Source organism: Protomyctophum parallelum, assembly GCF_964188405.1.
Source record: "Protomyctophum parallelum genome assembly, chromosome: 4".
In the NCBI taxonomy this organism is placed as follows: Eukaryota; Metazoa; Chordata; class Actinopteri; order Myctophiformes; family Myctophidae; genus Protomyctophum; species Protomyctophum parallelum.
In genome coordinates, this window is record NC_139700.1 from 24,221,606 (window position 1) to 24,249,556 (window position 27,951).

The window sequence follows — 27,951 nt, forward strand, 5'->3', positions numbered from 1 at the left end:
CGTGCGTGTGTGCGTGTGCGTGCGCGGGAGAGAGCATGCACACCTATCTACAAAAGCATACTCATCGAGGGTATTAATGAGCATTTTGAAAGTCCAAATCGGTTTGCTCTCGGCACTGCTTTCCCTTCAGCTGCACGCCCCCCAAAAAAAGTCTCATTAGTGAGACACCGGGGGAATTCTCATTGACCTTGACCTCCAGCTCTGAACGAGTCCACATCGGGTGAGAGACACCCACAACAGCACAATCTCCTGGCTAAATAGCTTGGCTTTAACTGGGTAAAAGAAATACACTTGCTAAATATGTTTAGCAAATTCTTCTAGAGGACAATCAGGGGGTAATGATATAGTCTTAAGTCCAGGCACTGACTTTAAACTGTAAGGAATAGCTGAAGTGAGTGGTGCAACTCAGTGTGGGGGTCCACGGGGGCGTCCCCGGAAGTTCCAGACCCACAGGAACTGGCCCAGGGTGCCGGCCCGGCAACCCTCCACTTATAGAGAGAAAATATAATATCACAATGTCACATTTGTGGTCGGCATTGCTCAACCTGGACATCAATGTCGTTAGTGATTGCCAGAGGGACTGTGTTCAAGCCCCCTATCACTGAGCGATACAGAAATCTGAGGTACTGCTCTCAGTCTGCCAAATGTTGTGGGTCTACCATCCCACTTGGCCTAAAAGAAAGTGCGCGACTACAAAGTGGAACGGCTGTTTTAGCATGCATGGAGCTTTAATTACGATCCTGCCTGCAGAGAAACCCGGCGTTCTCGTTCTGCAGACTCTCTGTGCTCTTCAGATAACAGCCATCCAGACACAGTTCTCTCACTCCACCCTCGGTAATGAGCCTCCCTCCCTTCATCCCTCTGCTTCATTCATGTCCTGTCTATATATCCCTCCCCTCCCTTTTCCCTGCACAGTAAGTTTAACAGAGAATGGTTGTTTCGCTGGGGATTTTCTACGGCAGTCATCAGAGATATCAGGTGACACTCAAGCATCTATTTGAGGATAATAGGCCACACTTGCAGTGGCACAAATATAAGTCGATGACAACTAACAACATAGCTCTCTCGCACATCCAGATAATTATTCTGCCTGACAGCTCATCTTATCTGCATTAGCTTGCTTTATTGCAAGTTTCAAATGTAATTTTAAATGACCATCCCAGCATATTTAGCTCATTAATGGTGTACATTAGTTGTTAAAATGAATGTATTAGTAAGTGGGACACTTCCCACAACGCAGCAGCCCTAGTTCTTCTGTGTGATGGCTCTGTTGGAGTCATTGCAGGTTAAGGAGCATGCAGAGCACCTCTCCGAGTCGCCCGGAGCACATAGCTTCACCCGGAGCTATGACCCTCGCATCTCTCTCTCTCAACGAGAAACTTTGCCCATTTTGAACGTAGGCCCAACGATGTGAAACGACACAGAGTACGGTAGTAGTAGCAGCAGCAGCAGCAGTAGTAGTATAATAATAAGAAAATATAGATAAGATAAAAAATAAAAAGGTATGGTGTAAGAATGGCTGGTATGATAAAACGTCTTTGACGCAGGTATAGCAAAATATTTTTAGCCGCAAACAGGGATGTGCAGAATAAGGGGGCAGGATAATCATTAATCATGATTTATCAAATAAGGCAATGGCATAGATACAACAATTACTCTTATCTATGTACATTAGTGGGACTACTCATGATACTCTCTCATTTCATGAGATAAATACACAGAAGACAGACATGGGTTATTTTGTATGGGGTATATATATACCTGGATTAGTGCAATTTATCAGTGTAGTTACACAAGACAGCTAAAAAGTTAGGTTTGCTAAATGCTAAACACCCGGATATATTTCTACTCGCAAAATAGAGATTTCAACCTTACTACTACTTTTTACTACTAGGACTTATCAGAGGAAATGGTGTAAAAATAAAATTAAAAGTTTTTTGCAAATTCATAATAATTATTAAAATAATAATAATAATAAAATATAAAATAACATTTGGGGGATATCTTTCACAATAACAAATAAAACATGTTCTAGACATTCTAATAAGCACAAAAAAACATATATTACAGTTATTTTCCTTACTTTTATCAGGGTTAAGGGTCAAAGGTCATAGGTTGAAAATTGTTGAGTCCAGAGATTTTTAATTTGTGTGAATTCCAGCCTCTGTTATATGCAAATATCATAACCAATAACATTGCAATGGCATTGCAATGAACATCAATGATGACGTTTAGGTGAAAAAATAACTTACATTTTTAATTAATTAATTAAAATATGTTGTATTATTGCAACGCTGGGTGTTACAGGGTTAAGCAGAAGTTTACTGCATGATACATTACGATTTTTCAGCATTTTATGTCTGTATGTAGGGGGTGAAAGAGTGGACAAGGTGGAATGCAAGTAAAGGGGGAAAAAAAGGAAAGGGAAGGGAAAGGATAGTAACATGACAAACTGAGAAGACAGCTGACAAGTGAAAGGTTTTGGTTATAGAGGGACTGGCGTGGACATGTATGTGTAACTTTGTGCTGACGTGTCTTGGGACATGGTCTCCCGTGTGCAAGTTTTGTCAAGAGTGTCTTCCGACTCCCCAAGCTGCCACAGAGAGAGAGAGAGAGAGAGAGAGAGAGAGGGGGGGGGGGGGGAAGAGAGAGATGCAGTGACGAAACTGACTGGTGGGGGAGTACAATTTGGGGTTAAGGAGAGGAGGAGGAGGAGGAGGTGACAGAGGACAAGCCATGTGTGATTGTCACCGTAGGCGCCCAGAAGTCTCTGGATCGAGCGACGGGGGTGGGGGAGGAGGAACGAGGGGTTTAGAGGGGGGGAGAAGGAGGTGGGGCAGGGACTTAAGAAAGCTGACTCCCTATACCGACACCAACGAGAAGGTGACTGGAGTTTTAATTGAAAACAAGTCTCTGTAATGTGAAGCATGAGCTAAGAAGTAGTGCGATATGAAGAGGGAAATCCTGGAGCGATGGAAAAAGTGTGTGTGTGTGTGTGTGTGTGTGTGTGTGTGTGTGCGTGCGTGCGTGTGTTCACATTCGAGAGGGGGGGGGGGGGGGGGGGTTAAGCAAGTCATTCCCCTTCAATAAAGCAAAGGTGCAAAGTCCACCTAGAACATTCCAATCTTTAAGTGGAGTTGGTTGGGAGGGGAAAAGTGGGCGTGGAAGAACAGCAGGAGTCCATAAAGAGATCAAAGATGGCTGACGTCTTTGACGATTAAACCAAACATTACCGAAGAAATACATGCGTGCACGCGTCATTTCCAGCACACAGACGCTAATCGGCCTTGCGCTTTGATAATGTTACGTTTTTCACTGGTGCTGAGGGGCTGACAGGAGAAGGGGGAGGAGACTGGAAGCTCATTTCATCAAGTTTATTCACTGGCGGTGAGTTTAAACAGCTGTTATAGCAAAGTGGAGGAGGGCCAGATCAGTGCCGTTGGATCCGGGGAGAGAGGGTAGGAGATGCAATAACCTGACTGTAGATAATATTGGCTACTGTATGTGTTGACTAAAATGCACTCATTTGGGCTTGCAGTGTTGGGAGACTTACGACAGCCTTTCTCGTCACTCTTGTCAAAACAGTCGGGCAGTCCGTCACACTGCCACCCTCCCGGGACACACTTCCCGTCTCCGCACATGAAGTTTCCTGGGATGTTACACTCCGTGGTGAAGTTATTCCCCGGGATAAGCTGGCTCTCTGGGGGAAGGATAAAGAGAAAAAAAGAGAGGGGAAGGAAGAGGGTCATTTATTACAATCTTTAATAAATCCTTCATCCATTATATCAGTGGTTTTCAACCAGTGGTCCTTGAGGGGGTTCCAGGTGGTCCCCAGCTAAATGATGGAGAGCTAGTAACCAAATGTTCCCTTAAAGGGGAATTCCACTCATTTTCAACATGACGTTACTGTCATTAATATACCTTAGAACTGTTGTGTGGAAATAATAAAAAGTCCCCCCATTCTGTGTTTCCTGTAGAACTGTAGGTCTGAAAAAAATCATTAACATTGTGAAGTACATCTTGATGATGTCATCAAGATGTACTTAATGATTTTTTGAATCTCAACAAATGGTGGTCGAATGACCATGACTCATCAAGGGAAGTTAGGGTCTAGGTCTAGGACAAGTGGACATGAAGCCAGAAGGAGCCGGGGAAGACGGCCACCTACCTCCCGAGCCACCGCCGGCGCCACCCTAGACGGATATTACATTCAAGAGATAATCATGCATGTCAAAAGGCGAGGCTATTATAATCTAATCTACTGCCTTCTGAAGAGAAAATATTAAATGGGGGCTCCATTTCTATAGCTGTATCAATCTCAGAGCAAATAAACAGAAGACAACCTCATGAATACAAATACACAGGGGGGGTCATTCAGTGATAGCAGTCTAGCAGGTCTAGGGCTGCATAATATTACTGTAGGGTGCGAACGCACACACACAAACACACACGATAGAACAGACAGATGCAAGTAATAGCATGATAGACTCAGATGTGTCCATCTTGAATTATCACACGCACGCATGCATGCATGCACGCACACGCACAAACACACACACACACACACACACACACACACACACATGTTGACACCGTCCAGCCATGGAGTAACGGTCTGGAATGTGAGAGACAGGCTTTTGGCTGAGGTTTGACACTGTGATGAGCGGCTCCGCTCATAAAGCTCACAAACAAAGCTTACGGGTCTCGGACAGACCAGAGAGGCTCGCTCTCACTGCGGCGCTGAAAACGACCTCAGTTCCCAGTTCCATATAGCAGCACCGGGCCATGGAGCCGTTCCCAGTTCCATATAGCAGCACCAGGCGCCGTGCCTGTTGCAAAGAGGTCGGTGCTTCTATCAAACTGAAGCGATGGGGTGATGCACGCCCCAGTAGCCAGTACAGTAGTCCCACAAGCATCCTCTCTTTAAATCACTAGTGAATGATGAAAAACCAGAGGGTGGTGGAGCTTTAGAAGGCCCTAACACATAATCATGTTTCATTTTAGTGTTGTGCAGAGGGGTTAGAGTAGCAACTTTGTTCTGCTGTTCATCAAGAGGACTCTGTTTTTGTTCCAGCAGGGGAGCAGACGTTTCAAATAGAATGGGGATTAATTAATTATGTTAATTAAATTAATGTTTGTTTACTCCATAACACATCACAGGGAAAAGAAGATAACCATCTTCTTAATGAACCATATAGCGGCCGCAATACATTTTCACAGCTTTGGTCATATAGTCCGTATATCGCACATAAACCTAGACCATTCTGTTTATGACTGTATTCTTGTTTGTTTGTTTACCTGTTCTTCAAAGTCATTAAACAAATTACTTGAATAACTGAGTCAATGTTGGCTAAACCTCATTGAACAAATAATAAGTTGTGTACATCTGAATAGTGTTCATAATCACCAGGGACTATTTTTGGCAAGACTTTTCAAATCAATCCATACTATAAAATGCAAACACAACAAGAAAAATAACAGTCCAGGGTGTTGGATTAGATGAAAGTTTCAAATGAAAAACCACGCATTCTTAGGAAAATGGCAGCAGTAATGTCAAGAACAACGATACAGAGATGTTCAATGACATACAGATGGTATGGTCCTTTAACCCAGGGGTTCTCAACGTTTTTGGGGACCCCCGGAAATGCTTTGGTCATGTCTCGCGGTGATCTGGTGTGGTAGGGTTCCCATTTCAGAAATGATGAGATGAATTTAGGATTCGGAACTTTACAAGAACATGTGCCAATGCAGTTGTCGTCTCTCTGTCAGGGAGGACCATCCAACCTTGTTATATAAGATACAATGGTGAGTACCATAGCTAACACCCGTAATAAATCAAATCGATGAGTGATAAACAGAGTCTAGGGATTTAAGAGTGGATGTCTATAGATTGTGTCCCCATAATCTAAGACAGACAGGAGCACTGCCTCAGCTACCCTCTTTCTGCTAATGACAGGAAATCTGGCTTTATTTCTATACAAAAGGACAATTTTCTGTCACAATTTACCAGCAAGGACCCATGGTGTTTAAAAGTAAGTCTCTCATCAATCCAAATACCAAGATATTTATACTCTGTGACTCTTTCGATATCAACTCCATTCATAGAAGATATGCAAATGTCATTATAGGAGAATTATTTGGCTCTGGAGAACAACATGAATTTTGTTTTGCTGATGTTCAACATCAATCTTACATCACATTCCAAGCTCAGCCAATCAAATCATCTCAAACTTGGCACACACAAAGCTGGGCAAAAACTCATCACAGAAGAATATGCCGCTTTGTTTGGCATCCCCTTAGACTCAACCAATCCCTAGACTCCGTTTCCGTTAAGTGACAGATCACGTGCTGTTGCATCAGCACCCTCTCGCTCCAGCAGATTGACTAGAGGCTCGTTTAAATGAGGCAGAACAGCCGTCGCCCTGGTGGATGACGCAAAGCCCTCTTTTGTCTCTTGCAATAAAGGGATGGAGGGAGCGCAGGATGAAGAGGACTGGTTTATAGCAGAGTAATAATTAAATAATCATTTTGAGCATTGTCCTAATTGTTATTTCTCTCACGGGCACGAGAGGCCAAGCTGAAAGCTGGAGTCTGTGGATGAACTCATGCAACATGAAGCCAGATTTTTGTCATGCACAGATCTACAAGCTCACAACGCGGTTCACTGCATCACGTTGGGAGCTTGTATAGATCGCCTATTTTTGGCGTGCAATCAAGTATAAATCATATTTTAATGTACACAGTACACACCACCACTTGCCAACAGCCACCATTGGAATATGCAGGCTAGAGGCACACACGCACGCACACACACACGCACGCACACACGCACACACGCACACACACACACACACACACACACACACACACACACACGCACACACGCACACACACACACACACACACACACACACACACACACACACACACACACACACACACACACACACACACAGCCGATGACTATTCAGTGCAACAATATGAAGAAGAGACCCTGGAGGACGTCTCTATGCAGAACAAGAGGAGCAGAGAGTGACACACAAATAACGACTTTGGGGATACGATGGGTGGTCAATGGGGTAATTGCAGAGCTGCTTGGAGAGCAGGAGAGTGTGTGTATATGTGTGTGTGTGTGTGTGTGTGTGTGTGTGTGTGTGTGTGTGTGTGTGTGTGTGTGTGTGTGTGTGTGTGTGTGTGTGTGTGTGTGTGTGTGCGTGCGTGCGTGCGTGTGTGCGCCTGAGAGAGAAGGTACAGTGTATGGACTATGGACAAATAAAGCAGAGCGAGAGACAGATAGAGAGACACGCTGAAAGACAGGTTGACAGCTTACATCTTCTCCCATGGGTTTATAACACTGCCAGGCGCCAGCAGCATACTCCAGGAGTGATTCCTGCATCCTAAGTTATACACTGTATGAGTATATGAGTGTATGTGTGCAACTGCGTGTGTGTGACTGTGTGTGTGTGTGTGTGTGTGTGTGTGTGTGTGTGTGTGTGTGTGTGTGTGTGTGTGTGTGTGTGTGTGTGTGTGTGTGTGTGTGTGTGTGTGTGTGTGTGTGTGTGTGTGTGTGTGTGAGCGAGCGTGTGTGTGTGTGAGTGTGTGTGTGTGAGTGTGTGTGTGAGTGTGTTACTTTTTTGGCACGCTCAACACACCTTGTTTGTTGGCCTCTGCCGTGGCATCGATACAGTAATGGGATAGACTGCTTACAGTGGTTTTTACTAACAGGCCACATCATTACCAGCACACCATCCATCCGCCACAGAGCTGTACAGAGCTGTACGGGCTGCACAGCTCATTACAGGCCCTTTATTAGTATGTTAACCAAATGATTACCTCACTGCAGTGTTGCCTGCTTACCACAGCAGGGCCAAGGTGACCCACGGAAGGATCTAATTGATTTCTGCAACGGATCTGTCACGCCCTCCCTCATCCTCCATGCATTTCATTTACTATGATGGAATGGATATTAGCCTGGGCCAGGGCCTTAGTGAGTCCTCGACGACGTGCAGTTGCACATAACAGCTGTGTACCGATGCGGTGACACACGCTGGCTGCAATAACGTGTGTACTGTGTGAGTGTGTGTGTGTGTGTGTGTTAGTGCAGGAGAGGGAGGAGAGAGAGAGAGAGAGAGAGAGAGAGAGAGAGAGAGAGAGAGAGAGAGAGAGAGAGAGAGAGAGGAGAGGAGATAAGGCAGAGATCCTGTGTACGGTATCTCACATGGGGAGTTTGGGCCAATTACTCAGGGTAAATATTGACTACACTATCCCTGCTTCTAAACACGTTCCGCCTCCCACCTCCACCATCCGTATGTCCACGAAGACCCCTACGCTGTAAAATCCATAGTATTCATTTAACTCCCCGGGAGTGTACAAAATACAAATGGAACCCAATGGACCCTTACAAATTAACACGGAAGATTTTACTGCGTATTTAGGCTATTAGTACATCCATTTAGTTGTTGTTCTTGACTGGTGCAACCACTCCATTTTTTTTTTTTTTTTTTTATTAAAGATATTTTTTTTGCGGCTTACGCCTTTTATTGATTTTTTAAGGGACAGACAGTAGGCTGACAGGAAACGGGAGAGAGATGGGGGGATGACATGCGGTAAAGGCCGTGTCGGGTCCGGGAGTCGAACCCGCGGCACACCGCGACTGGATCACCAGTCCGGTGCCCAGACCGTTACGCTACGGCCTGGGCCCACTCCATTGAACAGCAATTTAAAAACAATAAATGAAGGGGAAAAAAAGTTTCCCAGTGGATTCGAATAATTATAGAAATTAAGTTTGGAATTTTGTCAAATATTTTCTTCAGGCTGAAATCCAATAACAATGTGAAAACATTGCTATGATCTTGTGCCGAGTGTAATGTGCAGTACTGTTGCTGAGTTTGCTTTATTCGGGTGTGCAATTGGATTTGGAGCCTTGTGAATGCTGGAGTAAATAAGCCACCTCTTTCCACAGCTAACCTAAACAAAGCCTTCTTATTATATGACTTCTAGGAATGTCAATATACATAATAATAACAATACACGACCTCCAGACAGAGTTTAACAAGACCATGATGTTAGTGATGTTGGGGTGTGTTTTAGCCTTTAACTTTACAATGTCATTTTCTCATTCACCAAGTAATCTGGGACCTTATTATGGATTTAAATAAAAATAAGGGTTACAAAGGAAATAATTGAAACATTCTCAAAACATTCCAAATGTGATAATCATCTATGTTTGCTTGAAGTATTGAAGTATTAGTAGGCCAAATATTTTGGGCTTTAATTTGGAACATCAAAGGTCTAGAGGTAGAAATGCCACACTTCACTCTGTCGATTCAAATGTTTCCACAGTTACACTTTACAATGCTGTTGGAGAAAACAGCAACCTAAAGACTACATGAACATGTCGACAGCCCATGCTTTAGCTACCTCCTAATACACACAACTTGAACTTAGTACAGCATCCCCCAGTTTGAGTGGACATTTTCATAACAAATGGAATCATTCTACACCTACATCATACCTACTCACTCATAAATGACAGTATAGTACCCCTGGCAGAGCCAATTGTACATTTTATAAACCTTTCAGAGAAATAGATGCTGAGCTCCGTACCATTTCTCTCCAGGTGGGCCTGCACTAGCGAAGCACCACCGTACTTCAGCTGTAATATTATTCAACCAGGGGGGTGGAGAAAATAAATCATGATAGTACAGTGGGCGGAGAAGGACAAAAACACTGTCAAGGCCATGGTATATAGCAGAAACAGAAACACGTCAAGGCTGTATGTGAGAGTGCCTGAGGGCAGACAGAAGACCAAGGGAAAACAAGGGTGAAAATGAAAGAGAGAGGAGAGGAAGAAAACAGGCTACGTGGAGTTACTACTGCGGAGAGTGGAAGATGAGCCGTTAAAGCTGCTATAAGCAATAATATGTCAACATTTTAATGACCCTTTTATTTTTTAGGTATTCAGACAGCCAGCTTCGGACAACTAAAGCTTAACTAGAAACATCTTTGAAAGCAGATTGTGGACCCTAGATGTGTCACAGAGAGTACATTCTTTTGGGAGCGTTCTACCTATTGCTGGCTGTCTGAATACCAAAAAAAATAAGAATAAAAAGGTAATTAAAATGTTGACATATTTTTGCTTATATCAGCTTTAAGTAGAAATAGAGTAATATATCAGCAACACCATGTTCTACCCACTAGATTCCCAGTAACAGGAACCCTAACGTGTTCTATTCACCATGCAAAAGGTCAGTGGTATAAATCTATATCTAACATCGCTCTTGGCTCTGTGCTGGTACTGTGACCCCATCAGCAGGAGAAGGAGCAGAGATCTGACCAGCATCGATTGGCCCCGGGCTGAAAGGTGACTCATAGACCGAAATGGCAACGGGAAATTGATTGGAGTGCCTCACAAAACTCAGTGTACGGTAGAAGTGGAAGGGTTAGACAGACTGTGCCGGAAGCATTACAACACAAATGTTTGGTGGCAAGTCATAGGCCGGCGGACACAGCAACACCCTGGCACAATACAGTGTGCTACAAGTGGACCCTAAATGGATCTGGCTGTGTACTGACAAATCATTCGTATTGCTCATCTACAACTGATCTTTTGTCCACTGTGCAAATTGAATGCTCGCGCCTATGATTTTGTTTTTTCAAACACAATGTGTTGTAAATGTATAGATTAGCTATTTTTTGCTATTTCATTTACGACATAGTAGATAGGGTGTAAGTCGTTTTAAGCTCACTGAATCCCAAGACAAACACAAAGCCGTGTCTTTCCATGTTTGCAGGAAATAAAAAATACTGGATCAATATTGCCTGGCTCTGAATAAAACCCCATGGTCAAGGGCAGGTTCTTACCTTCCCATTCATGTGCCATTTTTAATGGGCCTGGGCGTATCGGTAGATCAGCTAGTTAAACTATTTTAAAATATTTTTTAAGATAGTAAAATGTGGCAAAATAGTTTAGATATACAGATATACAGTAGGGCCACATGTGTCAGTACTGTACTGTATCAGTTAAGTCCGTGGACCATCGTTTGAGAAACGGTATTCCATAGCAAGTGTTACGAAAGCACTAATCTTAGCCCATATCCCATTACAACACAACAGTGGTCCCCAGGTTGATTCTTAGTCAAGGTGGTGGTCCCTGGGTCACAATCAGTTGAAAACCCCTATTGTACAGTATGTAATTTATGGGTATTTGTCTGTTCCCAAGAGAGAGAGAGAGACTGAAGCCCAATTTAACTTTAGGCATATAACGGTGTCGCATGCCAGAAATAGCTGATCTGTACGACTGTGGACTTGTAGATCTGCTATTTCCGTCATGCGATGCATGAAAAGTCCTATTTGTCCTTGATAAAGTATAAAAGTCTTAAGTTGCTGTGGTATGGTTCAATCAAAGGTATACCACTGACAGACACACATGACAGCAGGCAGTCCTGTGCAGTAAAGCCAGTAAAGCCTTAATACATCGTTAAAGCTTCCAAGCCCTGCAGCCCATGCAGGGCTTTGACTAGGAATGCAATTTGGGAGTTCAATTATGAGATGCCACTTGCATGTATGAGTGTGTGTGGGTTGTGTGTGTGCGTGCATGTGTGAGTGTGTGTGTGTGTGTGTGTGTGTGTGTGTGCCTGTGAGTGCAATGTGTTTACAAAACAAAAAAACACAAAGATAATCCATTATAGAAATAAAGTTCAGTAATTAGTAATTACATTACATTCTCTTTGTAAAAGATTTATCATTACTTGTCAGATGAGAAACATGATTGATAGCATTTTAAATAATGGCAGATGAGATAAGCCATTAGATGGATTGAAAAATGCATTCCAAAATACAATCTAGAAAGAAATAGCAAGGATAACTGGATTTTATGCTATTTGGATTTTTTAGAATAATCCTATTATGTTGCTGACTATAATAAATAAATAAAATAAAACATTACTTTATGTAACTTTAAGTAGGTAATGTACATTCTGTGAATCTGAATAATAATTTATAGTGGTGGGTATTGGCAAGAACCTCACAGTATGCAATATGATACGCATGATACGATTGTATGACGATATATTGCGTTGCGATATATTGTGATAATGGTGTAATGATCCATAGTTTCCTTTCGTGCCTGTTTACATTAGAGGGTCGCCGGTCCTCTCGAATGCCCAGGACAAGTTGGTGTTGGCTAGACCTCACTCTCGCAGCAACTAATATTGTGATATATTGAGATGAATCACTGGAGGATACTAGCTGCGTATAGTACAGCGACATCTAGACGAGTGGACTGTCAGGACCAGACATCTACCATTGGTTTCTTTGCATGGGAGTCGTTTTTCTCCGAAAGAATTGCGATACTATGGCCTGGACTCAGTATCGCTATACAGCATTGGGAAATAAAATATTGCGATATTGCCATATCAATTATATTGCCCATCTCTAATAATTTGTCCCTCATCAGTGTTTACTCCAGGCAGAGATGAGGCGCCCTCTGACCAGCTGACCTGTACCGGTGCAGAAGGCGAGTGAGCGATTCCCAAACCATTTCTGAAGCCTCCGCAGCAGCCGCGCTCTGATTGGTCCGTGGAAAGGAGTAATGGCGGCCACTGCATGCTCAGCACTCGCATAACAAACCTTTCTGCGATTAAATAGCAGTTTCATTAAGTTTTTATATACTTTTAGACTAACGAAAACATGTAATTATATAATATGTTGTTAAATAAAACCATCACGTCTTTTAATACACGCGGAGACGGAGCAGCGTCTGCGCGCGCGCTGCGCGCGCGAGAGAGAGAGAGAGAGAGAGAGAGAGAGAGAGAGAGAGAGAGAGAGAGAGAGAGAGAGAGAGAGAGAGAGAGAGAGAGAGAGAGAGAGAGAGAGAGAGAGAGAGAGAGGAATACATTACGATTACTGTACTATCTAATAACAGGCTATAATCTATATAATATAATTATAATATTCACGATGCAGGTCAAGTGGACTATTCTACTGTATACAGTAGGCCTACTACACTGTTAGACTATTTGTTACTTTAATTGCAGCACCAACAGATAATCATTTAAATATAAAAGGCATGTAATAAATATAGTAGGATTCATGTTATTTGCCAAAGAGTACTGTTAGTCTGGTTTGAAACCTGTGATCTAACAATGTACAGCCTGTAATCATGTACCTATTCTGCATACTGTCAATCAATCAATCAATCTCTATTTTATTTGAATTGAGATTAGAGGATAGAGATGCAGCAACTCATTTCAAGAAAACAATCAAAACAGAACAAAACAATCATCCACTAGCCTACAATACTACATCATATCATATTTACATTGTTCATCTCGGTTGACCTATATGGCAGTGATACCCAAACTTACGCTAATTAGCCTGCGGACCCCCATTTGAAAATATATGGCATGGACCCCCATAAGAGAATTGATCTAGCAGTGATTCTCAACCTGTTTAATTTCAAGGACCCCCGTTTGACATGCATTAGTCTACGGACCCCCATTTGATGGCATTTCTATCTCTGAGCCCCCAATTTATATTGTAAATATTGACCCATTAACACTCTCAGAGTTACAGAACCATAAGGGTCCATTTGATTCTACTATCATCACTATAATTTATCATGTCCCCGGACCCCCTTTGGGAACCACTGCTCTTAACACTAACATTTACCTGTCAACTATAAATAGAGTTATAACTATATTTATTTATATAACAATCATGTATTTATAATGACTAATTCGCTATGGCGCCTTCTGTAAAGAAAGTAAAAATTAATGACTGCATGGAAGCGACAATGGAGGGCTCGCCTGAGGACCACCTATAGTCCTAGATAATGAATGTAGACTTATCAACCACTAAGATCATTATAATCACTATATCCTTGTTAAAAAAGGTCATCCAGCAATTAAGAAGTAGAATGCTTTATATAGTTTATAATGTGTATTTAGGCATCCTTAGTAATAGGCCATTTATAAAAAATATAATTAATCATGTCATATTTATTACATGCCTTTTATATTTATATGATTATCTGTTGGTGCTGCAATTAAAGTAACAATAAATAGTAGTGTAGTAGGCCTATAGACTTATACAGTAGTCATAGTCCACTTGACCTGCATCGATAGTACAGTAATGTATTCCTCTCACTCTCTCTCTCTCACACACACACACACACACACACACACACACACACACACACACACACACACACACACACACACACACACACGCACACACACACACACACACACACACACACACACACGCGCGCAGACGCTGCTCCGTCTCCGCGTGTATTAAAAGACGTGATGGTTTTATTTAACAACATATTATATAATTACATGTTTTCGTTAGTCTAAAAGTATATTAAAACTTAATGAAACTGCTATTTAATCGCAGAAAGGTTTGTTATGCGAGCGCTGAGCAGTGGCCGCCATTACTCCTTTCCACGGACCAATCAGAGCGCGGCTGCTACGGAGGCTTCCGGCTTCATGTCAGAAATGGTTTGGGAATCGCTCACTTGCGTGCAGAAGAGGTACGGTATAATCCTCAGTGTTCATTTATCCATTTCTAATGGAGAGTGTACAAAGGTAATCAAATGGTCTTTCATGGGTCCATTTGGTCACATCTTTACACTCTCCGAGTTTACTTATCATTTATAGGCCGTGTGGTGAGGTCCCTTTTCGTTCAGGTCCGTTCCCACGGAAGGGGGACTACACAATTTTTTCTCCATAAAAGAGATTTATAGGTAGAAAGTACAAAAAAAAAAGTTCTACTCGTCCCGCCCTGCAGTTATTTTATAATCCGCGAATTAAAACGGGACTATTTCTTACAAGGCGTAATAATATGTGCAAGGGGAGTGGTGTTGTTTTGGTCACGTGGACCAATCGCGTAGCAGCTTTATTCCCTTCCCATAATAATATTAGAGCAATGGCGGCCACCAGTTCAACCAGCCAAGAGGGGAAAAATAAACCAAAACAGCGGGGAAAAGTGCGTAAAAGGGAATCAAAGGACTCTAACGAGGACGCTGTGTTTCACGCCACGTGTTACTGTCGCTTTATTTGTAAAAGACGATTGTGTTTGGCCGAGAAACGCTGCACACAGACGGTGCAGGGGGAAGAGAGAACGCTGCCTCGGACAGTCACGTCTGAAACCCCCCGAAAGAAACGTCGTTCTCGGACAGGTTTGCCCGTCCCTTCTGCTGGCCATGTCCTTCCAGCCATCTGCTTCTGCATCATTTGTGGACAAATATATTACTGTTTTGGAAAACGGAAGAAGCTTTCACAAGCAGAAACAGTGTCTGTCAGGTAAGCGACCACCCTCCCTCTCTCTCTCTCTCTCTCACACACACACACACACACACACACACACACACACACACACACACACACACACACACACACACACACACACACACACACACACACACACACGTTAACATTGGACTGGAAAATGCATTGCCAGTTTTGGACTGTGAAATATTGATTATGACGATAACTGTGCTACCGGTATTTACATACAGACCTATCATTTTCCCATTAGATCAGAGGTCTTTGATGTGCTGTGTTTGAGGCCAAGGCTTTGTGGGATCACTCTGTTGAATATGTTGAATATCATGTCTTTTTGGGTAAGGAAGTTTGCAGATAGAAAGGCGGTGGTCTTGTGATGTAGTGCATTTATATATTATTATATTATATTATACTTATCATTGATAAAAGTGTTTATCTACAGAACAGAGACTGAAACACTGCTGATTGAATTACTACATTATTAGGAATGCATGGAGGTCAAGGGGGCAGGTCACTGTTATTTTTATATTACATAACCATATAATGGATAGAAGATACAAAAACAAATTTCACCTACATTTTGAATTGTAAATGTGTGATACTATATATATACTCTGTATTTTGGCTGTCTTTAGATACAATGTTGACAGCAGACACCTTTGCACATGTTAAGTATTTTTTTGTCTGTGTGTGTGTGTGTGTGTGTGTGTGTGTGTGTGTTTTCAGAAATTAACAACCCTTTGCTGCCAGCTACAACATATTCTGCGAACGAGTCATCCTGAAAATGAACCAACTAAGGAAGAAGTTCATAGACATTGTTAAGAAGAATGAGGATATTGATGCTTCAGACTACAGGTAACTGTGTCCTTGACAGTTCAGTAAACAAAAAAGAACCTCTTTCATACTGAAAAGTTTCAATTTTATTGATTTATTCGCTCACAAGAAAGGCTATGACACTATGTTTAAATTAATTTGTTTCTCATTGTGAAAAAATCCCTTTATTTATACATTTGTGCCCGTCTTTTTCTATATTTTCATTTTGCAGGCAGGATAAACTGAAAAGGCGGTTGGCCCGTGATTTCCCCCAGCTGCAACACGCAACATCTCTGAACTAGTTTTTGTTGAAACATTATCAGCAGATACACTGTTAGACAGGCTATCCATCAGACACGACCACAACTGAGTCAACGAGGTAAGCCAAGCTGAAAGTGACAATGAACACACATCTGGACAAACTACAGAGCACACAAGGACACTGTATAGTGCAGGACTGATATTGAACTTGTAAATGAAACTCCCGGTATGAAATGCCCTTGGCCTCCCACAGCAGAGGATTTGAATGTTTCTGAAGCAAAATCTGTTGTGCCAGTTGAACTATTCAATGTAATTTCCTGGATTATAGGTGCAACAGAGGAACCAACACTAGACTGTTATGTTGATATTCCTGAAGATGTAAACCTAAAAGTTTTATCTGTTTGTCAATACATTGTGCATCTAAAGGTCGGAAGCAGACGCCTAAGTCACTGTGTCTTGGTCTAACTGTTCGCCATTTAACAGGTTCATCCAATGTTCTGTCACTACTGAATAGATTAGGACACTGTGCTTCATGGAACACAGTTGTCAGTCTAGACACTAGCCTAGCTCAACTACAACTTCTAGAGGGCAGAGACAAAATTCCTAAGGGGTTCTCAAAGAAGGCACCTACCATACTGGTGTGGGATAACATTGATTTTGGGGAGGAGACACTGTCAGGTTGTGGAACTACTCACCATACAAATGGCATTATGCTACAAAGTTCTGTTGTTGAAACAATGTCTAGACCAGACAGACAGCCACTGCCGAAGTCAGTTTACACATTGAAAGCACCTCCTACATTCAACACAATCCACAGTCTAAAAGACAAGGGCCACAGAACTTGTTTCAGGATGCAAGGTACAAATCATTCTGTACGGCATCATCAGCTTTGCCAGAACTGTCCATTCCCCCAACAAGTGATGCTCTCCACCAACATTGCAAAAGGGCAAACTACCAAGCAGCAGTGATGAGACGTTCTCTGACTAGTAGGATGTGTGCTCCTTCACCCATTGGCAGTGGATGGGGCATGGAGGATGGGGAGTTAAAAGTAACATGGCTGACTAGAAATCCTGCCCCTGATAGTGTGTTGCAGGTAGTCCACTGTAATTGTAAAAAAGCAAATGTGAGACTGAAAGATGTTCATGTATGTCTGCAAAACTGTCTTGCACTGATTTATGTCACTGCCAGGACTGTGAAAATGTGTCAAAGGAAACAGAAGAAAGAGGTACATGGGATGATGACATTTGTATGCTATTTTGTATTTTCATATATTTCCTGGGGGGGGGGGGGTTGGATGTACAAATGACAGATGCTGTGACACTTTGCGGAACTTGTAAATAAATAAATGTTTCATACCATATGTTGTAATAATTCTGACCTCTAGTACTTTAATTTTTAGTCTTGTCCATTTCTTTGCATTATTCCAATTTAGGGGGCGTGGTAACATTTTGATAGATTTTCTGCCATGTTGGTCCAAGGTGCCCTGATTTTCTTTTCTACCTTTCATTACACATTAGGTTGAGACATTTTCTATGTATGAAACATAAGCTCTTGGCACAATTTACTGTGTAGGTTTCATTGTACTGTGTGGCAAACACTTAAGTTGAAGCATATTCTTTAACAAATATGCTACATTTCATGATATAAATTCACATATGAGTAAACTAAAGGCACCAATACTTATGTCAGATGTTATGTATATGCATTTGACATTTGAGAAAAAAAATGTGTTGCCAAAAACACATTTTACAAGCAAAAACAGCAGCACACGATTTTCGTTTTTTGGTTATAAACTGTTTATACATTTATGGCTATAAAAAAAAAACAGCAGGTTTTTATGAGTAGAACTTTTTACCCAAAGTCTAGAAGGGTATTATCTATGAAAAAATGCATTGAATGCGTAGTTCGCTTGACATGGGAACGAAACTCATTTTCTAAGCACTTTTTCATGGGTCCCAACACGGCCTATTAACACAGGATTCTACTGTGCAGGAATAGGTAATCAAAAGTCTTTCACACACCTAAATTAAATCTTACACATTCAAATACTATAAAACACCTGCACCTGCCTTTAAATAAACTAGCAACATTTTGGTCTAAGTCAGGACATTCTTCGGGCATCAACATAATGTCTAAAGAAGGTCATATACCAAAATGTTCCTATTTAAAAAAGAAAAGGGGAAGAAAAGTGGAAAAAGTAGTGTTTGGAAAGAATGCCCCTTTGGTTATGCAAGAGTAGCCTACTTAAAAGGCCCAAAAACAGACAGTCAGACAAACAGACAGAGACAGACACAGAGCTTTGTGGATTTATAGGGCTTTTCGGAGAACCACTGATGCCCAGTGCTCTACGATACACAAACACAGGTCACGGTCAGATACGCGAAGGACATACTGTACTCACTCACTCACTTACTCAAAGAGATTTTGTAAATTTATAGAGTGAAGACAGCATGCAGCTGTTCATACTCAGTAGCATACAAATGAAACGGGGCATTTATAGTAGGGCTGTCAATCGATTAAAATATTTAATCTGATTAATCGCATGATTGTCCATAGTTAACTGTGATTAATCGCAAATTAATCGCATATTTTTTTTCCGTTCTAAATATACCTTAAATCAGTGGTTTTCAAGATTTTTCTTATCAAGGCCCATTATTTATTCTGCATTTGAGCCACGGACCACCATTTGATGACATTTAGCCTTCCAGACCCAAACTAAAGAACTGTATTGATGTTGGCCAATGGTACCATTACTAGAGATAACAGGCCATGTTGATCAAAATAACATGTTTTCTAAGTTTTCTAATTGTGTAGACTTAAATTAACTTAAGTAATTCAGCTGTTTAACAATTATTCAACTCTTCAGTGTAAAATTGCCATGCGTCTCTCAATCATTCTGTCAAACTTCACAGTGCGTTAATCGCGCATCAAAAAAAATAGTGCCGTTAAAAGGATTGTGAGTTAACTAGTTAATAGTGCGTTAACTTTGACAGCCCTAATTTATAGTAAACTGATATCCACTGACCTCATTAGAGGAAAGTGCCTGGACCATAAGGACATAGTGGAGAACAAGGCTGACACTATGGGAGCCAAACCAGGGCGAAGCCAAAACGGCAAGAAGCGTGTTACGTAGGTCCTACGTCGTAAATACACTGCGGCACGACAGCTTCGCTAACAACACTGTAGAGACAAGACCCTGATGTTAGATAGGAGAATGTGGAAGGCAATCATTTTGCTGTCATGCTTTACATGGCATTTATCAAAAGCTAAAACTACTAATTATTAATGTACATTTAAATATCATTTATCCTGTGTTACCACAATCTGAAATGAGTGCACAATGAATGAAATCTACAATAAAGTAAAATGAGGCCTAGACTGGACTTGTGCTTATGGATATAATCTTGAAATCTTGAAACACAAACTTTGTTTTCCTAATCTTTTGCAGCCACTGTGTTGGCAATAGCTTTGCTCAATAGCTGTTGTGTTGTAAGCCGTTTTACTGTGATTTAAGGGCTGTAATATTACTGCATTTATTTTTCTCCTTACTGAGCAGCACGGCCCATAAACCATTTACACACCAGGAAAAATAGCATGTCTAGGGAAGAACAAACAGATTTGGAAAGGAAGGAAATCTGACAGCACACTGAAGTAAAAAGGATGCATGCCAGAACGGAGAAGGAGAGCTGTTGATGTTAAGTCAGTTGTGGCTCTGACAGCAGTGTAGATGAGGGCGGATGTGAAAAGGCCACAAGGGGAAACGCTGTTCCTGCTCCATATTCTCCTGACGTCTCCCTCACAATTCATTCCAGCTACTACACTTTCTTTCTGCTAAATAAGAATCCCTTGTGCTTTCACCTCCAAGCAGGGAGGAAGCATTTGTGTACTTTGTGGAGAGGAGCTTTGACAGTGCCATTGATTCCGCATGGCTTTGCCTTTTAAAGAACAAAAACCACCTACAGCTTGTGCACGCGGTAACAACATATTTACAGTTGTGCGGCAAACAGACCGACGTGTTATTGGTCTGTTGCTTACAGCAGTGATTCTCAATCTTTTTAATTTCAAGGACCAACAGTTTGATAATTATTTTTTAATTGTAGATAGGGGCAGGTATAAGTAAGATTTATTTTCTTCCTGTTCCTTTTCATTGTGGAATAGCCTATGTAAAAAATTTATAAAAAAGTAATAAAATAAGTTAATTCATGTAATGTAAAACCATGAATTAAATAAATGAAGATTAAATTAAATGACTATGCATTAAGCCATGGACCCCCGCCATTTGGACAATTCTTATCTCTGGGACCCCAACTGCACAGTGAAATCCTATCAATTTAACTCAGAGAGTGAATAAATTGAACCAAATGGACCCTTAAGCATCAATTTGGTTCCATTTGTACGCTCTCTGAGTTACAGATACTAGAATTTCGCGGGCCATCGGGCCGCTCATCTTAGCGCCACGCGTCGCAAATGGGAAGAAGGCAATAGCGGGAGGGCGATACTCGATACTGTTTTGTTGTTTGGTTTTTTTACTTGGAAAATCAAACATGGCAACCCATGGTGTTTTCATATATCCAGTTGCTTGGAAAGTGCAAACTTGGCAACTGGCTGAGTGGCCCTATTGTTTGTTTTTATTTCCGTGTAAAAGCAAGCATGGCAAGTGGCAATGTTTCTATATACCAAGTTGCTGTACTGTACTGTCCTGTCCTGTCCTGTCCTGTCCTGTACTGTACTGTACTGTACTGTACTGTACTGTACTGTACTGTACTGTACTGTACTGTACTGTACTGTACTGTACTGTTCTGTTCTGTTCTGCTCTCTTCTCTTCTCTTCTCTACTGCACTGTACTGTACTGTGATGTACCATACTGTATGGTTCGGTAGCATAATGTACCATACTGTACCGTATTGTAGCATACTGGACCATAGGGTTGGGTGACGATACGAATACATCGTCAATCGCGAATATACGAATCCAATCGCCGAATATTTTTATTAGGCGATTTCTCGGGACGATTTAGCCCAATTAACATGTAAAGTGTGAGCAACATGTGAATCAGCAAAGTAGTAACAGCAGCCGGGTGGAAATCCCCCTTTATAATGGTATGCTCCCAGCCTCCCACAGTCCCCGCACTGTCAGCAGCCAGCATCGGGCACCGCGGCACGGCACTTACGGCAGCCTGGCTGGGAGCCTGTAGCCTACATGTTGTTTAAGCTCCGGAGTCCAGACCCATGCAGTTTAATAATATACAGTCACAACAGAATGCACACTGCTGTCTCGTCTCTCATCACAATCCCAATGCGCCACGCCGCCACCCGTGAGTGGCGGGGGGGAAATAAAAAAAACTGTCTACTAGTGTTAGTGTATAGGCACGGGGATCATTCATTAGCTTAGCGATTAGCTTAGCGTGTAGCCAATACTGGTGCAACCCACTGATTGAACTTCATCTTCGCCTGTAATCCAAGTTATTTTTATTGACAACGTGAACGAACCCCTACACCAGCGCTGCAAAAATAGACAGATCTACAAGCTCTCAACGCGTAGCGAACGGCACTGCAAAAATAGACAGGACGCGATGCCTTGAGAGCCTGTGTGGATCAGCCCGGGGCGGCCGCAGCAGCTTGTGGGCTCCGCTCCGAGCCTCCGACGACCGGTGCGGGCCGGGGAAGGAAGGGAGCTAGTTACCCTGGCTGCGCTGCAGTCTGCAGAAACAGACTGATCTACAAGCTCTCAACGCCTAGCGAACGGAGCTGCGAAAACAGGCAGGACGCGGCGCCTTGAGAGCTTGTAGATCTGGCTTTTTTGCGACCTGCAGTGAGCTGTTCTCACTTTACTTTTATGACACGAATACATCGTCAATCGGCGAATATTGGTCAGACGATTGGCGGTTGAAAAAAATTGGCATATCGCCCAACCTTACTGGACCATACTGTATCATACTGAACTGTGCCATACTGTACTATACGGTACTGTACAATACTGTACTGTACAATACTGTCCCATACTGTACTGTATGCTACTGTACCGTTCCATACTGTGCTGTACTGTGCTGTGCCTTGCCATACTGTACTGTACTGTACTGCTGTGCCCTGTGTATGTGTGTGTGCAGTGAAAAGGGGAGGTGCTGGGGAATGAGGAAGTTGTGATGTAATTTGCATCACAGCGAAATGTTGCGCAATAACAGTGTGTCTGACAAAAGTAATATTTGTACAGTAAATATGACAGTTGCGTGGATGCAATGTAGTGCAGCTGGATTCGGGTGGCGTGCAGATGTTTTTGTGCATGGAGAGATGTGTGCTAACGGAGTGGTTTGGTAGGATAAACGGCCATGTGCTTGTGTACCCCCTGTCCATTAGGGTAGAAGGAGGGTCCATTTGTTTCCCAACTATCAGCTGTGAATCCCCTAGAACCTCCTCAAGGACCCCTGGGCTAGACTAGCACATGCCCTATCTCAGGCTTTTACACTCACTAGTACAATATGCAAAACCACATTAATTGTACACACCAATCTTTCAAATATTTAAAAATCACACCCGTGATTAGCAGGCAACAGTGCAGCACTCTCTCTCTCTCTCTGTTTCTGGCACAACAGCACCCCTACTGGTACTAATAGTCATATACTGGTGCTCATTAACGTCACATGGACACATAGGTGAAGGCATGAACACGGACATTGCTGTTCCTTGGAGTGGTTGCACCACTCAAAAATAGCCATCTATAAGTTCACAATGTATCAAGGCAACATGTTGTGAGCTTTTAGATTGGCGGCTATTTTCTGTCAAAGTACATAGGGTAGTATATAGGTTAAACCAGTGTATACAGTAGACATCCAGGTGTACACCAAATGGGTACTTATCCGAGTCAATTTGTTTCCATTTGTACAGCCTATGTCTTAAATGAACACTCAGGATTCTACAGCACACACACTCTACACTCTAACTGACACCTGATCTCCTGACTTGAAAAGAGAACTAAACTAGAAAAAGTGCTCCTCGGAGCACAGGTCTCAGCCAGGTAAGGTAGGTTATTGTGGGCCAGCAATGTTAGGAATTCAGTGACTATCTGGTGAGAGGAATCTGTAGAAGTTGAGGAATTGATGTAATAATGTTGATGAAGTTATTGCACAGCCACAATATGTTGTTTGTAGGAGTGTAGCATATAGTTTCGGGTTTATAAGCGTGCATAAACTTTCACGGCAATCGCCAAGCGGTTCATGACTTGAGGCATTTTGTTCAAAACGAGCCACTCCTACAAACTTTAAATGTCAATCTTTGCCAATCAGGATGAACTATAAAAAATCTGACAGATCTGTCATGATCACATGACTATAGAGCGTTGCAGTCCCTCTATAGAGTGTCGCAGTCCCGCCCCTTTCAGAACAACAAGTGGCTCGGGACAACGATGCCGGAGATTAGATGTTCACAGACGGACAGACACACGGACAAGGTTGCAAAACATAGTCTCGGCCACGCCTTCAGCCTGGCGGAGACATAAAGAACACACTTCCCAGATGGTATCACCACAAACTCAGTGAAAAAAAAAAACAGTATTGTTTCTGCCTAGAAGGCAAGTCAAGGGCATGGTACTCACATAGGCCTACCTTCAGGACCCCTTCCTGCTCACTTAGATCAGCTAACACAGGAAGTCTGTTTGAACCTTCCCTAAAAAACATCCTGGCCAACACTCCACACGCCCCAAGACTCATCTCCCAGTCCCTCCTGGTTCCCAAGTAGTGAACTTGGAAAATGGTTACTATGACTTCACATGTGTAAGTCACTCTGGTTAAGAGTGTTTGTTAAATGCCTAATGTATTAAAGGTTCATTACTCATGCAATATCTTACAGAACATTTATTGCAGTCAAAAATATCTTAAAAGTGTGTGTACTCCAGGAGAGGCAACACTGATTTTGTAAAGATGTTTGAAATGGACTCCAACCATATACAGTATGCTCCATAAGATTAGAGATGATATATCGGTCATCATTTGACTTTGACTAAATCCGAATGTGAAAATATGTATCTGATTTTTCAAATATGAAAACATGTTTTCTGATCTACAACCACACAACACGTTGCATTGTTTGTAAAATAATTCACCTTTTGATTAAATATCAGTAAAAAAAAACATTATTAATTGGTGGTACCCAAAATCTGGCATACGTTAATCCAAAATGTTTTGCTAACGATTCTTTAACACACATCAAACCTGCTTGTAGAACATGACATGCACATGCACTAAACAGAGTTCACTGCATCCAGACAAAGACTTTTAAAAGCCAAACTGTTCCAACTACTGTACATAATTGATGATGCATCCTTGACACTGCATTAGATCAGACAGATGGAGAGGCAGGGGAGAGAGAGAGAGAGAGAGAGAGAGAGAGAGAGAGAGGGGGGGACAGGGGCAGAGAGGGATTGCTAATCTCAGCACTTTTATCCGTCTCAACAGGGAAGAGGGCAGAGGCAAGGTTATAGAAGTAAGTGACAACCCGTCTGTACATTCAATGCCATCCAGTAGGATGTATAGAACTACACGGTATGTGTATAATAGATTTAAACACTCTTTTGTTCCCCTGTCAATCAAAATGCTCAATCAGAGATTGCCGAATGCACTTTACTGACTCAGAGATTCAGGGATTGCCAAAAGCACTTTATTGACTAGTTGCACTTTATCAAGGGAATGTGTGCAATATCTCTGTTTTGTGTATGTTGGGAGTTTCATGGTGGTTTTTCCTTTTCGTATGTGAACGTGTCTGTTATTTGTATGCAGCTGTGACTCTGTCTCCAAGACAAATTTCTCCCAAGGGAGACAAATAAAGACAACCTTGAACCTTGAACCTAGTCATTTAGCTCTGCAGTTGTAACAAGAAAAGTGTGCCCCCCAAAGAATTTGGAAGCCAATGGTATAGCGCTAATCAAAATGGAATCGTAAAAAAATTATATCTTGATCACATGACTACAGAGATAATGTGTACTGATTTGCGTGAGTATTTTGGACAACAATTTGTAGCAAAGTGTGTTTCGCACAAAACAAAATCACAGAAAATCTTGTCAGGCATTAATGTGTGTTGCCTTTGACTGTATGGCCTACGGTAACTGCTTCTGACATAACGTTCCGTCTGATAAGCTTTATTATTGATATCAAACCGGATCGCTGATTTCTTGGCTTAATTTGGCCTTTCTTCAAGCTGAATAACTCGAAATCTACGGAGCTCTCCATGGTTTGGATAAAACGCGTGATGTTCGGAGGTCTGCTGATTATCCGGTGATCTAGATGGGAACATTAGCGCTTTCTAGAGCAAGGATGGCTTCATTTTAGCTCGCTAGCATTGACGCAATTTATTTAGCATCTAAGATGGCTGCCCAAACTGGATGTGAATCCAGCGTGTGTTACACTACAAACGGCTCGGCAGTCTGCGCTTGGCTCTGCATCCACCAGGTGGCAGCAGATGGGTTAAGTAAAGACACTATAATGGGGATTGTGAAGAGGAAAACCAAACACTCATAACAAGGTTAATCGAGGCGAATACACGTCTACCAAGCCAAGGTGAGAAAAATCTCTCCAGTTTGTTCTTTGGAATGTTTGGTCTGATGGTGGCGCTATAGGGAAAGTCAATGGCTCACCCAAATGAATAGGGCTCTGTCCCTTTGGGAGCATCAATGTGCACGGCACATTTTATGGCAATCCTGTAATTACTTTTCAAGACATCAAGAGAATAATACCAGCATTAATCAGAGTTATGAGTACAATAACTGTCATAAAACTAGACTAATTTCTACTTACCCGACCGACACTTTAAAGAGATTGGTGGTATACTACGTATATAGACTTTTGCTGCATACTAACTAAAAGTGAATTAAGCACAACTGTATAATTCGTGACTGTCTTGGTTACACTTAGACGTTCACTTTCACACCTCTTTATATAACACTGATTGATTCATTAGCCCTTGCCTTTCAATTATAGATTCACTTAGCTGCGGCCCTTTTGTTAAATAGGCTTTGAAATGACTACCGTTGGATCCCACCAAACGGTGACTGCCCAAATTAGCCTGGCTTCGGTAAACACAACCCTATTAATCACAGTCTGGTATTCCATTAATCCAAGTTCATAGATCATGCCGGGCTTAGAATATAGCATCACTTAATTCTGTCCATGTACACATGTATACACACTTGTTATTAAATTGAATTTGTTTTTCCCAAGTCAATAAATAATACATTTATCACCACAAACTGTGTTTGTATTTTAGAGAATGTCTTTTGCTGCAGTTTTCTGTTAAAATAACTTGGCTAGCTGGATTTCATAAAAGTAATTGTCCATCTAATCCACTGAGAGATGACAGTGGCATTTTCAGCAGTGCCTGGGCCGACCGTATGAACGTCACCTTGGGATTACCTTCAGATAAAGGAGGCGTGGGTGGAGGGAAAACTAGATTTGAGAGTTTGGCACTAAAGGGCAAGCGACTCAAACACCGATCAAAAACAGGAAGAAGAAAAGACACCAAGATAGCAATGCACTCATTCAGGTATACACACAGAGGCACACACACACGCACACACGCACAGAGAGTGAGAAAGAGAACGCCAGCCAGACAAAATGACCTCTGTACGTTCCTCATCAGTCTAAGAGATGAAGCCTCTCCATCAGACCCAGCTGTTCCATTAAGTCTGATTCCCTCACCTTGGGGCGTCATCAACACTAAACTAAATGTCACCGCTCTGCCAGAACATCTCCTTCAACAGGCGCTCATGTGTGCCGGTAACACACTGGTAAATGGCACGTAGCCCTTCAATCATAGACCCGGGTGGGTCCGCTCTGCGTTCCGGCGGGCCGGAGAGACAGGGAGGGATGATAAAAGTGTGACGCTGCCAGCCCAGCGCTGACCTTGTGTCACACTACCGAGACTATAGTATCTATCTCGCACCACCTAGGCTCTCGACACGACAGGGAAAACAAAGGGGGCCTGTTAACTCGGATTTCATAGGCAACGAATGAAGGGCCCCCCCCTGTGTGATGGATGGTTTGGGATTTGTCAGTAGTGCAAAATAAAATAAAGGACAAAAAAGAGAGGAATATGCACCATGCCGTGAATAACTTCAGAGTTTTCTAGACACATTAAATGTTAAATGGAAAACTCCTCTAAATGCACCGGACGGGACGCATCTGAACTGAGAATAAAGATTCACCTTGGTGAAAAAAAGAAAATGCTTTACAGACAGAAACTGCACAATACGCACGCGCACACACACACACACACACACACACACACACACACACACACAAGCTCATTATGCATTGATCTGAAGTAGTAGTGTGGCAGAGGGTATGCTATGATGAAAGTAGCGAGGAAGAGGAGGAGGAGCAGTAGAAATTGCACCCCTTTACTTAAAAAAAAGCCCAGGGAGAGGGAGAAGTGAAAAGGAAGGGGATAAAAGGGGAGATAACAAAGAGGACAGCATGCAGCTTTCTTCCACTGTCTTCTTTCTTTCTATGTTAACGGTAATGAGTTCCTAATTGTGCACCCAGGCCATGAGTCATTGGCGGGGTCGAGTGCTGAGTGCAAATGATCTGTATCTGGCCAAAAAA

General features: G+C 42.2%; 1 protein-coding gene across 2 annotated transcripts in view; it reads right to left on the bottom strand.

Annotated features, from left to right (window-relative positions):
- The window catches only part of ldlrad3 (low density lipoprotein receptor class A domain containing 3), a 108,506-nt gene that overhangs the window by 65,390 nt on the left and 15,165 nt on the right, over nucleotides 1–27,951 (bottom strand). Inside the window, exon 2 of one of the 2 annotated variants that reach the window (XM_083763459.1) lies at nucleotides 3,554–3,700. The exons of the other annotated variant lie outside the window; for it this stretch is intronic. Coding sequence (XP_083619585.1) covers nucleotides 3,554–3,700 — 147 coding nt within the window. The remainder of the gene's footprint in view (nucleotides 1–3,553; nucleotides 3,701–27,951) is intronic. 2 annotated transcript variants of the gene reach the window in all.